The sequence below is a fragment of the Stylophora pistillata genome, chromosome 12 (assembly GCF_964205215.1).
Source record: "Stylophora pistillata chromosome 12, jaStyPist1.2, whole genome shotgun sequence".
NCBI lineage: Eukaryota > Metazoa > Cnidaria > Anthozoa > Scleractinia > Pocilloporidae > Stylophora > Stylophora pistillata.
In genome coordinates, this window is record NC_142530.1 from 14,022,263 (window position 1) to 14,037,185 (window position 14,923).

General features: G+C 40.4%; 1 protein-coding gene across 1 annotated transcript; it reads left to right on the plus strand.

The window, feature by feature from the left end:
* Nucleotides 1–985: 985 nt before the first annotated feature.
* Nucleotides 986–5,227, plus strand: LOC148718901 (uncharacterized). Its single transcript, XM_088741414.1, has one exon. It carries the CDS (start codon nucleotides 986–988, stop codon nucleotides 4,931–4,933), a length of 3,948 nt encoding a protein of 1,315 aa, XP_088597540.1. The 3' UTR covers nucleotides 4,934–5,227.
* The last annotated feature ends 9,696 nt before the right edge of the window (nucleotides 5,228–14,923 follow it).

Genomic DNA, 14,923 nt, shown 5'->3' on the forward strand with positions numbered 1-14,923 from the left:
AGATCAATCCTATTTTAAGGCATATTTTATAATGCGGACTGTCACTAGCCAGACGATATTTGCGGTGTTACAGTTCGTGGTTTTTCCAGTCGCCATAATTTTCTTGAGTAATTATCGAGACCTCGTCCCCTTTTTGTGAAAGTACCGTCAAGGTCTTGCATAAGAAGATAAGCTAGTCTAAGACACCGCGTGCTCACGACGATATGATATGATATCATAATTCTCTGTAAGCCAGAACTGAAGGAAGTGTAATTGATCATTGTGCTTATTTCTAAAATTGAAGTACATAGTTTATTTACCAAAAAGTCGCCACCGAAGTGAAATTAATTTGTTTTAGCTAAAACTGTGGCCCCAAAATATTTTTCTCACATTGCTTTACACGTTTTAAATTCTTCACAACTTCACCCGTTCCTGTTGGTAAGTCCGGCTAAGCCTCTATTATCATTGGCCTCCCGTTATAGCCACTAACTTTGGCTTATAAATACAGGCGTTTAGTTATACTTGTAAAACTCGCTGAAGAAGTCTACGACAGTTAGACGAAACGCATCGGAGAATAAAGAAGTTTTACAACTACTGTTCGCAGAAGTGCTGCTCTAGTTCATATTTAAAAAATTGTTAACAAATTATAGAGTTAAAAATTGTTTAAGTCACTTTTTAATCTCGAAGGCCAATATGATTTTTGGTTTGTCCTGTTCTGTCCTGTGACTATTAAGTCACATGGTGTGCAAAACTCGCCACCGGAGTAAAGTGAATTTGTCACAAAGCCGGACTTCTATTTATTTCTTATCAATATCGTAGATATTGTGAATTGTAACACTTTCAGTTCGGTATTAGAAGTAATCAACCCAGCCCGTTCTTTCAAGTTCACTTATAAGCTTCCTGTTCGTAGTGACTGACAATGAATCCAGATTATCTAATCATTTGGTTAACTTGTGTTACTAAAAATGTTTGCCTTATTCGGATCAAATAACAGGAGAGGATAGCGATGGAAAACCTAATGGTAGAAGACATGATAACTTCCGTAGACATAGTCTTTTTGGTTGCCGTGTTCCTGCTAAACTCAGATCGCGTTCAGAAAGCCATTGACATGTGCAGCGAATGCTTGATTTTGCTAAATAACACCAACCAACACATCAAAGACCAATTTCTTTCACTACGCTACGGTGCCATCTATGACGTTCTTTTCCGCGCTTATCGTCGTATCTCTGACTACATGAATGCGGAAAGATACGGAAGGAGACTACTTGTCCTATACGAGTCTGGTGACTTAGTACAAGAAGGATATCTAAGCGTAGCTCTCGCAGAGATAGTTGAGAGTCAAAACAGGTTTACAGAAGCCAAAAAACTTTATAAAAAAGGATTCAATATAATGAGACAAACTGGTGAAAAAATTGGAGAAGCAAACGCTTGTATAGGCCTCGGAAACATCTTTCATAAACTTGGCGAGAACCTTAAAGCGAAAAAGTATTTTGAGAGAGCCCTTGTCATCAAAACTGAAATTGGCGACAGAAATGGAGAGGCATCTTGCTACGGAAAACTAGGAACTGTGTGTCAGTGGCTCGGGCAATATAACAGGGCAAAAGAGTATCTCGAAAAAGCGCTTGTCGTCACAACTGAAATTGGCGACAGAAGAGGAGAGGCGACTTGCTACGGAAACCTAGGAAATGTGTGTGAGTCGCTCGGGCAATATGACAGGGCAGAGGGTTATCTCGAAAAAGCGCTTGTCATTATAACTGAAATTGGTGACAGAAATGGAGAAGCAATTTGCTACGGAAACCTAGGAACTGTGTGTCGGTCGCTTGGGCAATATGACAGGGCAAAAGAGTATCTAGAGAAAGCGCTTGTCACCAAAACTGAAATTGGCGAAAGAAGTGCAGAAGCAAGTTGCTACGGAATCCTGGGAGCTGTCTGTCGGTCGCTCGGGGAATATGACAGGGCAAAAGAATATCTTGAAAAAGCGCTTGTCATCATAACGGAAATTGGCGAAAGAAATGGAGAGGCTAGTTGCTACGGAATCCTAGGAGCTGTGCATGAGTCGCTCGGGGAATATGACAGGGCAAAAGAGTATCACGAAAAAGCGCTTGTCATCATGACTGAAATTGGTGACAGAAAAGGAGAGGCAACTTGCTACGGAAACCTAGGAACTGTGTATCATTCGCGCGGGCAATATGACAGGGCAAAAGAGTATCTAGAGAAAGCGCTTGTCACTAAAACTGAAATTGGCGACAGAACTGGAGAGGCAAGTTGCTACGAAACCCTGGGAGCTGTCTGTCACTCGCGCGGGCAATATAACAGGGCAAAAGAGTACCTCGAAAAAGCGCTTGTCATCAGAACCAACATTGGCGATAGAAATGGAGAGGCAACTTGCTACGGAAGCCTCGGAACTGTGTGTCACTCGCGTGGGCAATATAACAGGGCAAAAGAGTATCTAGAGAAAGCGCTTGTCACTAAAACTGAAATTGGCGACAGAAATGGAGAGGCAACTTGCTACGTAAACCTAGGAAGTGTGTTTCAGTCGCTCGGACAATATGACAGGGCAAAAGAGTCTCTCGAAAAAGCGCTTGTCATCGTGACTGAAATTGGCGACAGAAAAGGAGAAGCAAGTTGCTACGGAATCCTAGGAACTGTGTGTCAGTCGCGTGGGCAATATGGCAGAGCAAAAGAGTATCTCGAAAAAGCGCTTGTTATTATAACTGAAATTGGTGACAGAAATGGAGAGGCAAGTTGCTACAGAAACCTAGGAAACGTATGTGGGTCGCTCGGGCAATATGACAGGGCAAAAGGGTATCTCGAAAAAGCGCTTATCATCATAACTGAAATTGGCGACAGAAATGGAGAGGCAACTTGCTACGGAAACCTAGGACGTGTGTGTCAGTTGCTCGGGCAATATGACAGGGCAAAAGAGTATCTCGAAAAAGCGCTTGTCATCAGAACTGAAAATGGCAACAGAGAAGGGGAGGCAAGTTGCCATGGAAACCTAGGAGTTGTGTTTTGGTCGCTCGGGCAATATGACAAGGCAAAAGAGTACCACGAAAAAGCGCTTGTAATCAGAACTGAAATTGGCGACAGAAATGGAGAGGCAAATTGCTACGCAAACCTAGGAAGTGTGTGTCATTCGCTCGGGCAATATGAAAGGGCAAAAGAGTATCTCGAAAAAGCGCTTGTCATCACAACTGAAGTTGGCGACAGAAAAGGTGAGGCAAGTTGCTATGGAAACCTAGGAGGTGTGTGTCGGTCGCTTAGGCAATACGGCAGGGCAAAAGAGTATCACGAAAAAGCGCTTGTCATCAGAACTAAAATTGGTGATAGGAGAGGGGAAGCAACAGATCTTGCAGACCTTGGAACTATTTCTAGAATCCTTGGAGATTATGAAGCTTCGGAAATATACTTGGAGAGAGCATTAATCATATCCAGAGATATTGGAGGTACAAGAATAGAGTTCGAAATCCTTGAAACTTTTGCCATCTTGTATTTCTTTCAAATCAAAATGAAAGACTCCCTTTCCTGTCTTCATCAATGCATTGTAAAATATGAAGAGCTGAGAGATTTCCTTGGCCTCAACGATCAGTTTAAGACATCATTTTTGGAGCAGAGTGGTGTATTTCCCTACAAACTGCTTGGCAGTTTGCTTTGTCGAACCGGAAATACTTGTGATGCTCTTTATGTTGAGGAGTTAAGTCGTGCAAGAGGCCTATCAGATTTGATGGCCAAGAAGTACTCGGTTGAAACGTACATCTCTGCTAATCCACAATCTTGGTTTGGCATTGAAAACGTTTTGAGAAAGGAAAATAACTGTACTTGCCTTTACATTTCTTGTGTTCAAAATGACGTGTATTTGTGGATCTTGAAAACAAGTGGAGCCATTCATTTTAAACGAATATCACAAGAAGAGAATCTCGCTCAGGCTGGGTTGCCCAAAGATTTGCCTTTGAGTACATTTTTGGCTGATAACTTCCGGAGTCTTGGTATTTTGCCCAGTGAAGATTGTGAGGATCGGTCTTTAAATATGGTTGAGCCACAACCTCTTACCCCCAAGCAAAAGAGCTCAGCAAGGGTACGACTCTTGGAGGAGGACGAGAAAGTCATTTCAAGTTTATCGTTGTGTTACAAAATCTTTATTGCCCCAGTTTATGATTTGCTCGAAGAGCCTGAACTCATTATTGTTCCGCACAGTACTTTGTACAAAGTTCCCTTTGCTGCCCTGGGTGAAAAGGAGGGAGCCGAATACCTCTCTGAGACTCGAAGGATCCGTGTCATTCCTTCTTTGACGACACTCAAGATCATTCAAGACAGTCCAGAGGACTATCACAGCAACACTGGTGCCTTGATAATAGGCAATCCTAAGGTTGATTGGCTGCTGCCATTGCCAGGTGCAGGAAAGGAAGCGGCGATGGTAGGACGGCTCGTGGGCGTTCCGCCCCTTGTAGAAGATCAAGCAACGAAGCAGGCAGTACTTGAAAGGATAAGTTCAGTGAGCCTGATACATTTTGCTGCCCATGGTAACGCTGAAAGAGGAGAAATTGCCCTCTCCCCTAATCCCACTTTAAATAGTCAAAACACTATCCCATCACAGGAAGCTTATATGTTGACAATGGCTGATGTCTCACGAGTGAAAGTCAGAGCTAAACTGGTGGTTCTTAGCTGCTGTCATAGTGGAAGTGGACAGATAAGAGCCGAGGGAGTTATTGGAATTGCCCGTGCGTTCCTAGGATCTGGTGCTCGCTCGGTGTTAGCTGCACTTTGGGCCATTCCAGACTCAGCAACAGAGCAGCTAATGAGTCGGTTCTACGAACATCTTGTTGGTGGAAAAAGTGCCAGTGAATCTCTTCATCAAGCCATGAAGTGGATGAGAATTAACGGCTTTACCAAAGTGTCGGAGTGGGCTTCGTTTACGCTGATTGGAGATGACGTGAGGCTGGAGTTTGGCACGTAGAGGTAAGGTTAGGTAAAAAAAAAGTAGTTCACATAGTAAAGTAAAATTACAGATTAAGGGGGCCATGGCACTGATCGCTGACTGTCATGATCAGGGGCGGCCCATTGTTTCCTTAGCTTGTTTTATATTTATTGACTCTATTATTTTTTTTGTTAAACGTAGCAATTGAGGAGGTGAAAGGTGTAATATATTGAATCTCGAAAGTGCTTCTATGCTGGTGAAAAACAAGGGTTAGCCATACATATAACTACATATTGTGTCTAAGAAAACTGTATTTACTTCTACAAGAAAGAAGACCCCAACAGTTGAAAAGATGAGATTGACTCGAAGGAAACAGAGCTATCTGAAATTAATTACGAGATCAATTGCAATTTTTTTGCGTTTCCTTTCTCAATATCCTCAAGAAAGTATTATTTTCCTGCGCAAAAATAATCTCATTTGATAAAGTTAGTACAAAACTTTGTTTATATATGGCTATATAATGTACAAGGTAAATTATTTTATTATTATGAAGTGTAAATAACAGAACCAATATTTTGGAACTGGTTCAATAGGTCGCTTACGGATTATGTAATTTTTTGGATAATGTATTCTGCGTACTGGTATGAACCATTGCTTTTAATTGTTTTCTAGTCGGGGTATTATCAATATATTTTTTGGGGAAATCAATAGTTTCTTTTTTTCCAAAAATTTCCTGTTTATCTAAAATATAGATAGATTTCCCTTTTTGGGAAGCCTTCTTAGAGGATAATGTAGTAATATCAAAGACGCTTAAATAAAAGTTAGCTTGAGACATGTCATAAATTTCGGACAACATGGCTGCCAACAAGGCCGGAAGCATGCGCAGATAACACAACAAGAGATTGAAAATGGCGGCAGAACATAAAGGAAATATGGGAAAATTTTTTTAATTTCCGGTTTTTGTAATTTTCACTCAAATGACCACTTTCCCCAGCTTAAAAATCAAAAAAGCAAAGATAAAAGTACATTTTCATCGAACAAGAAATGAAGATAATTTCATTTTTAGCCACTGCCTTTTGTGATCAAAATAACTTTAGATAAGCACAATGGATGCCCATACTAACCTCTTAAAACAGAGCTTAACTTCTCGTTTTTCTAAGCGTGAGGTGAGAAAGTTCTTGTCTCGACAAGTTTCCCCAGCTTCCCATTCAAAACATTCGATGTTTATCTTGAAAAACAAACGTTTTTATCCCCAAAAAATTATAAAAAATGGCTAAGGCACTACGAAGAAAATCAGGCTCGTTTGTAAGTGAAACCAATGAAGAATTGGAGCCTTTACCGAGGGAAAAATGCTCAGAGGTTTGTTCTTTTTTCTGTTTAGTGGCTCTTTGGCAGCCAGTTTTGTTTTACCTCGTTTCGAGTGGTCAGCTGTATTCCCTGATAAAATAGGGAAAGCGCTGAATATAGCAACCGGCTGAATTTCGAAAAATAGCGGGAAATAACTGCGGGAAAGATTTTTGTTAAAAAAAAAATATTTATGCCATGTCTGATAGAACCACCAGTTAAATCTTTTGAACCTTGGAAAATTAACGTTGTGGACGTCTAACTGAAATATGCAGTGATGTTCGATCATTTAGATAATCTGCAGTGCTCACGTTATTCAAATCCTTATAAAAGCCCTTGCTCACTCTTTTCTTCGTCCTGGCCGCCATTCTGATTATGCGCCCGCGGGAAAGCCGCTTGCCGTCCCCCATTTCTGGCTATGCATAGAAAATCTCGTGAATATTCTCTTAATCAGCGCAAATCATAAGATGATGAATGTTTGCATGCTCAAAATAATGATTGCCTTTAAATTTTCCAACTGTTGGGGTATTAGACTGTCGTTTCAATTCACTGCGTAACTAATAAGCAACAACTTAAAAATAAACATATATTCCATGGCGCCTTTTACCTGCGCTGCAAATAGTGATAAGCTCCGGCGAGGGTTTTTATATTTTCCCCGGAAAAGTAATGATCAATTTTTAAAAAATAGCGGTGTATATAATTAATTTAATAAATGGAAGCAAATATTTATTGCAGCGTCGCCTTAAAGCCTTTCAGCATTGCCTCGCGATGTTTTTTCGAGCTTCTTGTCTATGCTGAGACCTTTAAATACCGGCAGTAAAAAGGGGCCTGTGGCTGCCCTCGAAGGTCAACTCGCATCCGAAGGAGTTTCGTTGTTATTCGCAAGAAAAAGAGAAATTTTAATCCTGGGATCTGGCTTAGAATTAACAAATCTTCTTGGGAAAATAGCTTAGTCGCCTTAAAATACATGGATGTGCGAAGGATTACATGGATCTGACTAACATGTCATAACAACAACATGGCGGCAACTAGCACGAGTTCACAAAACAAGGGGTGTAACCGCTGACCACAAATGCTCCTATCCTTACTACGGCGCTGCTGTAGTGACAGGGCCGTTTCGATTTTTAGGGTAGATTGCAAGCCATACAATTTCGAGATCGTCAGTCTCGAGGTCTCCGCACCTTTTTGCTTTAAGGGAGTTGTTTAGAATACAAAACAAGTTTATATTTCCGCAACAAGTCCTATATTTTACAAAACAAGTTTTATATTTTCGCAATAAGTCATATATTTTACAAAGCAAGTCTTATATATCCATAGACAAGTATTTTTGTCCTCTTCGGCACGCCATAGAACTCTATCGTCTGACTTTCCAACTCTATCCTATCGATGAAACTGAAATCCGTGAATACATAATTGGGGACTTTTTGAGAGCTTAAGGTCTCTGATAGGATCAGAATATCCAGTCTGTTCTGGTCATTGCTCGGTCGTCTTATCATCACTCGGATCTCTTCAAGCTTGCTATCTGTCAGGTGCCGTACATTCCCCAGAAAATTCGTAGATCTTTTAGGTTCTGAGCTTGACCGCAACTAGGCTGAATTTCCACATCATTGGCCAGCTGAATGACTAGTAGCGAGATAGAGGCATTGAGCATCGGTCGGTAACCGAGTAGAACTCACGTTGAGTTTAAAATGAATACCGGTAGGTCAGAATGAGAGAAGTAAGGTCCCAAACTGACCAAGTTAGAAAAATCCCTTTTTTGATTTCCTGAAGTCCTGACATAGACTTCTTCAAACGGCTCTTGGAAGAGTTAGGATTAAACTACAATTCTACCTCATCATAGTTCCGTCACAAAAGAATCACGTAAGATTGCGCGAGCAAGCCAGATCAGTGTGAAGTGAGCTTTCGGTTATGGCGAACGCAGAGGTGAATGAGAGGAATGAGAAAGACGGCAAATCTGTCTCTAGTGGAGAAGAAGACGAAAATGCACTATTAGCCGAAGACGGAAATGACCATGACACCACCGGTGCTCATGGTATCGCTCCCGATAAACTATGGGAAGCTATTCAAGGACTGCAAAAGATAGTTAATCTTTTGGCGGGAACGTCAACATGCATCACCGATGCTTCATTAAAGCGGAAAGTACCGCAAACGTCCAAGGCAGAGTCAAAAAGTGACTCAAACTCCCAACCGGGACCCTCAAAAAGAAAGCTAGAAAAGCTTTGTCTGATTCCGATGACGCATCAGACGACTCCGATAGCGACGAAGCTAACGCCATCCTTGGAGAAGAAGAACAAGATTGTGACTCGAGTGACAAGCTCCTGAAAGAGATTGAAGAAGAATACAACACGGCCGATAAAACGAGCCCAAATATAAATGAACATCTAGCGAATCTTATTAATAAGAGATTTGCTGGAAAACTCAAAGAAGCGAAGTTTAAAGAAAGACTAGAACTGTATGTCCGACCCGGCAACTGCGAAAAATTGAAAGTGCCCCTCGTGAACCACGAACTATGGGGTAAACTCAAACCACCGGTCAAATCACAAGACTTGCGCCTCGCAAATGTCCAACAGACCGTTGTGAAAGCCACCATTGCGCTTGCAGAGGCAACTGAGAAGATAAGTAAAGTCAAAGCGAAGATGGATGGAAAACCAAAAAGTATTTCCTCTTTGACCGATTCGCTTGCTCTGCTGGGACACGCAACTTATGAGTTTTCATTACGGCAAATCCCAGTTACGGATTTTCTCTTTAGAGGTGATGTGCAAAGCAGTTTAAAAGCAATAAAAGAGTGCGACAAAATTGCTAGCTCTGTCACCAAAGGACATGATTACAAGCAAGGCTATTCAGGAACTGGACATCAAAGGCCTCGTAATAGCAAGACTTTTTTAGGGCATAGTAAGAGCTACAACACGTTCAAAAAGAAACTATGGGCCTCATACTAGAAGAGAGAGAACTCCAAGTGAGCCTAACTTCCACATTTATTCATGATGTAAGTAAATTTGAAACCCTATTACCAGTTAACACTACAGGCTTAGAGCAAAGTGTGAAATGCCTTAAAGCAGGTAACCTTACTAGTCTCCTTTCCAACTGGAGAACCATTGCATCTAATCGTGAAATTTTAGATATGATAACTGGTACAACCATTGACCTTACAAATCACAAATAATTGAGACTGAGTTCGAAAAGTTTCTAAACAAAGGTGTGATTGTCAGAACTTACCGGGAAATTGGTGAATTTTTTTCCCCCCATATTTCTGAGTTTAAAGAAAGATGGATCACACTGTCTGTTTTTAAATCTTAAAGCACTTAACAAGAGCATTGTTTATCACCATTTCAAAATGGATACTCTTAGTTCAGTGATTAAACTTATGCGACCAAATTGTTTCATAGCCACTGTTGACCTCAAAGATGCCTACTACTCGGTGCCAGTATCAGAGAAGCACCAAAAATATCTCAAGTTTCACTGGAAAGGAAACTTTTACAAGTTTACCTGTTTTCCTGATGGGCTATGTTTTTTCCCTGGGAAATTTACAAGGCTCATAAAGCCAGTCCATTCTTGTCTTAGGTTTCAAGGCCACATCTTGGCAGCTTATATCGATGATAATTACATTCAGGGTGATACTTATACTGAATGTCTAACTACTGTGCTTGAAACATTAAAACTGTAAGTTGACCTGGGATTTTGTGCCTACCCTGACAAAAAGAGTCATGTCTGATACCATTCCAAAAAGTTGTTTTTCTTGGAGTTGTGTTAAACTCCGTCACAATGACTGTAAGACTGACCATAGAAAAAACAAAAAATTAACAATACATGTACAGCACCGCAGAAGAGGTCAAAATACAGTATAAGAGAGGTTGCAAGTGTTATAGGACTACTGGTCTCAAGTTTCCCTGCAGTTATGTATAGGCCATTGTATTACGGACAACTAGAACAAAAGAAATCACATGCTGTCAAAGACAATGGCAACCATGAGGCCTTTATGTCCCTCTCCCACAGATGCCAAAACAGAACTACAATGGTGGATCAAAAACATTGAGAACTTATTCAATGTCATAAATCATGACCCTCCATCTCTAAAAATTAGCACTGATGCATTAAAAATTGGGTGGGGAGGTGTTCTCAATGATATGATTTGTGGGGGCCACTAGACACCCCAAGAGGCTGAAGAGCATATCAACTATCTTGAGTTAATGGCTGCATTCTTTTCACTTCAAGCTTTTGTGACAAATCTACAAATCTATGTAAATGATAAACATTTCAGACTGAAAATTGATAATACAACAGCCGTGGCAGCAATAAATAACATGGGCACTAATCACTGTAAAATGTAACAAAGTGGCTTCAGATATCTGGAGTTGGTGCATAGCTAAAAACATCTGGATTTCTACGTATGATGCACGATCCTTCGCAGTAGATAGCGCTATTTATGCCATACCGAAAATCAGACCTGAAAAAAATCAGGCCTGTACGGGATTCGAACCACTGACCTCTGCGATACTAGTGCAGCGCTCTACCAATTGAGCTAACGGGCCAACTGGGAGCAGGCCGTTAAGTTGATTCGTAATAAACCCGTGAAAGTGATAAATCAGATACAATGAATATATGAAGTTCATATATTTTGAACTGCTGTATTAAATACGTATGATGCACGATCCTTCGCAGTAGATAGCGCTATTTATGCAATAGCGAAAATCAGACCTGAAAAAAAATTGGTAGAGCGCTGCACTAGTATCGCAGAGCGCTGCACTAGTATGGTAGAGCGCTGCACTAGTATCGCAGAGGTCAGTGGTTCGAATCCCGTACAGGCCTGATTTTTTTCAGGTCTGATTTTCGCTATTGCATAAATAGCGCTATCTACTGCGAAGGATCGTGCATCATACGTATTTAATATCGCAGTTCAAAATATATGAACTTCATATATTCATTGTATCTGATCTGGATTTCTGTAGAACACATTGCAGGAAAATGTAATGAAGCAGCTGACAGACAGTCAAGAGAAATAAACACCAATACTGAGTGGATGCTGAACTCCACTCTTTTAAATAAAGCCCTTCATAAACTGCAAGCTTACCCAGATACTGACATGTTTGCGTCAAGACTCAATAAACAATTTCCAAGGTATATTTCCTACAGACCTGACCCTGGAGCATACTTAGTAGATACATTCTCGGCTCAGTGGAATGAACTAAACGGTTATTATTTTCCCCCGTTCAGTATAATTCCCAAGGTTCTTCAAAACTGAAATAGGACAAAGCAACGGGGGTAGTGGTAATTCCCAGATGGCCAACTCAGGTGTGGTACTCATTGGCTATGAGAATGTTAATAAGCTGTCCCTTTCTTCTGTAGCACAGTGCCAGACTACGTAGGTTACCCAGCCACCCACAGAAAGTACACCCATTACACAAGAAACTGGACCTTCTCCAAAGGGATCAGTCCAGTTTTCAGCTACTGTAGCTCAAGAGATAAATTTTATTGCAGAACTAGTCAAGTCAGGTGTTGGCTATAGTGGAGTTAATACAGCAAGATCAGCCATTTCAACAATACTTGTCATTAGTGGCTCTGCTACCTTTGGTACACACCCTTTAGTAAAGCGATTTCTAAAGGGCGTTTTTGAACAGAAGCCCTCATTACCACGTTATGAACCTATCTGGGATGTCAGTCAAGTATTAAATCACCTTCGTTCCTACCCTTCTGTTGAGGACATTTCGCTTGAGAAACTTACATTTAAAGTTGTTATGTTACTGGCTCTGTTAACTGGTCAGCGAACACAAACCCTCCATTGCTTAGCTATTAACCATATGGACATGTCAGACAAGAAATGTATTTTTTATTTGACAAGCCTCCAGACGCACTCCAGACCAGGGAAACATCAGAAGCCTATTGAACTGGAAGCTTTCGACCAGGAGCCTAATTTATGCGTTATTCATCACTTGAAAGCATATGTTGATAAGACTAGTGCTCATAGGGGTGACACTGATAGAAATCAGTTACTGTTGAGTTTTCTGAAACCATTTAAACCTGTTAGCGAGGACACAATTGCACGTTGGATCAAAAATGTCTTGAAAGATACGGGCATAGATACCACAAAATTTGGGGTCCACAGCATTAGGGCAGCATTCACTAGTGCTGCTGCCAAGGCAGGAACCCCATTATAAGTTATTCTGGAATCTGCAGGATGGTCTCACTGCGGAACATTCGCTAGGTTTTACCAGAAACCAATCAATGCTCCATGTAATTTTGGCTAAGTTTTGTTAGAGGCAAATACAGTCTGCCAAACCTATTTTTTGTTGTCTTTGTTCATGACCACAGGGCTTTGAAATCTCACGTGATTCCTTTGTGACGTAGACTATGATGAGGTAGAATTTAAAGATTAAACAAGACTTACCTGTAAGTTGAAGTTTGATATGAGTTCTACCGATTCATAATCAGGAACAGAGGAGTCACATGCCCACCCAACATATGTATTTTCATACAGGACAAGTTTATATATTTCACGTGTCCCCACCCTATCCTTTTCCTGTGCTCATTCACTGTTGAATACTGATCTGGCTTGCTCGTGTAATCTCACGTGACTCCTTTGTTCCTGACAATGAATCGGTAGAATTCATATCAAACTTCAACTTACAGGTAAGTCTCGTTTAATCTTTAAATTTAAGCGCAAAACAAAGGAGAGCGAGAAAGTATAAAGACCAGGAGGGAGGTGGTGACTCCATCGTCCGCCTTCGAGAGACCACTGCCAGTCTGACGTCAGATGATAACATTGGAAACGCTTCGCTTAGTCCAAGGACAGTATAGTCGGGTAACAAAGAAAAGGCCATTACAGGCCCCTACTGGGTCATTATTGACTAATTTTCGGTGAGTATACAAGCTTTGATATCTATATTGTCTGTGAGTTTAACAGTGTATTGCCTTGGGAAAGTGTTCGATTGCAATTTCATTAAATACAATTTGAGACGAGTGCGGCTTACCGCCATATTTAACTCCGCGCGTGTTAAAACACCAAAACTTACGCTGTTTTATTGTGTAAGCTTTGAATAAATCGGCCTCATAAAAGGAGATTATATTCATAATTTTTGTACGTTTATACGTAATGCTATTCGGGGTGAATCTAATTCGTCATTTGGCCCATCATTCCTTTTAAGTTTAAAGTTGTCGTTGTGATAAATAGTGGTGAGCCACGTGCACGATCACATACTTACTTGTATCTGGTCTGCTATAGTCGTAAGGACCTTGGTTAGAGCAGAAGATTCTAGTTACTTAGCTTATTGGCTTGTGTTTACCTTTTTCTCTTGTGGCTCTTTATTTGAAACGCCCTTTGTGCTCCTGTCATTAATTTTTTCTGGCTTGTATTATAAATTGCTGTTGTAGCCTGGGATTGTTGATTTGTATCTTAATAACCTTTTAACTCCCAATATGTGATTGTTAATTCTACCCTTTAGCTGCTACACATCTCCCTGTAAATTGGCAATGAGAATTTGGTGGTAGATCAGGATAACAACATCTACTTGAGTAGGTAGTTTGAGTATTCTCATTACCCGTTTGCTGGATAATATATAGATATGACGGGGAGAAGTTTCATGTTAATCACTTGTGGGAGTTAAAGGGTTAATCTGGATTGACTTGACTGTATTGGCTTGAACTGTTGATTTCTGAAAGGGAAAATAGTGAACCGTGTCTTTATCTGGTGATAGAAAATGGCATTGTATTGCTAATTTCTGATAGCTAAGAGTCTTGACTTGTTTCTTATTTTGGTGACAGAAGAGGGTATTAGCTTGTAATCATTCATTGATTTCTAGGAGCCAAAGAGTGTTGACTTGTGCCTTAATCTGTTTTTTTTCTGCATTGTTCTATTGTTGGCTTTTTATTTGCTTGTATCTCATTTGCTCATGTAAGGAGAGTAAAACTATAGTCCTTTGTAATATAACTTTTGTAGCGGGCTTGTTGCTGCTACATGATATCTTTTTTTACTTTTCTTGGCTTTTTAGTCGCCAAAGGCATCAATAGTATTTATCGTTTGGTAAGGACTGCCTTGTCTTCTCATGCTGTATTAGGGGTTGTTTCTTGTACTTTCCCAAGCTTTTTAAAATTTCCATACTCTCTCTATAATCCATCAAAATGGTATGAGGCAAAAACAACTTGCTCTACTGGGTATTAAACAAATTGCTCTTCAATCAAAATCTTGATGTTGTATCTCAGGTACTCACTATATCAATGATTCTTATCTTATTTATTACCATCAAAAGTTGATTAACTTGAAATTAACCTGTTGAAAAACAACGGCTATAATTTCTTCATCACATATGAAGCTTATCGCAAAGGGACTCCGTGTGATGCAAATATTGTGGTATTAAGCATGCAATATGCAAAAAACATGACTTCTGCAAAAATCTGTATAATGTTCTTGGCAAGACAATGTCGTGATTGTTTATCGATGGCTTCAGGAACGTCGAGATTGCATACAAAATGCGAAAAAATCACACACCAACCTTCAAAATTCCACCATAGAGCTCCAGGTATGGATGACCACAAGCCTTTTGGTTAGCGGTGGTAGCCAAGGACATGAGATGACGCAATCAAAATGGCGCAAAAAATCTGAACGGAGTGGCCGATTGGAGCAAACACCTGAAGTTTTGTAGCCTTTTGCCGAAGTCCCCAGTCTAACTTATTAAAAAAAATGGCACCCACGAT

Coding starts and splice junctions, on each gene's coding strand:
- LOC148718901 (XM_088741414.1), top strand. CDS start 986: ATGGAAAACCTAATGGTAGAAGACATGATAACTTCCGTAGACATAGTC.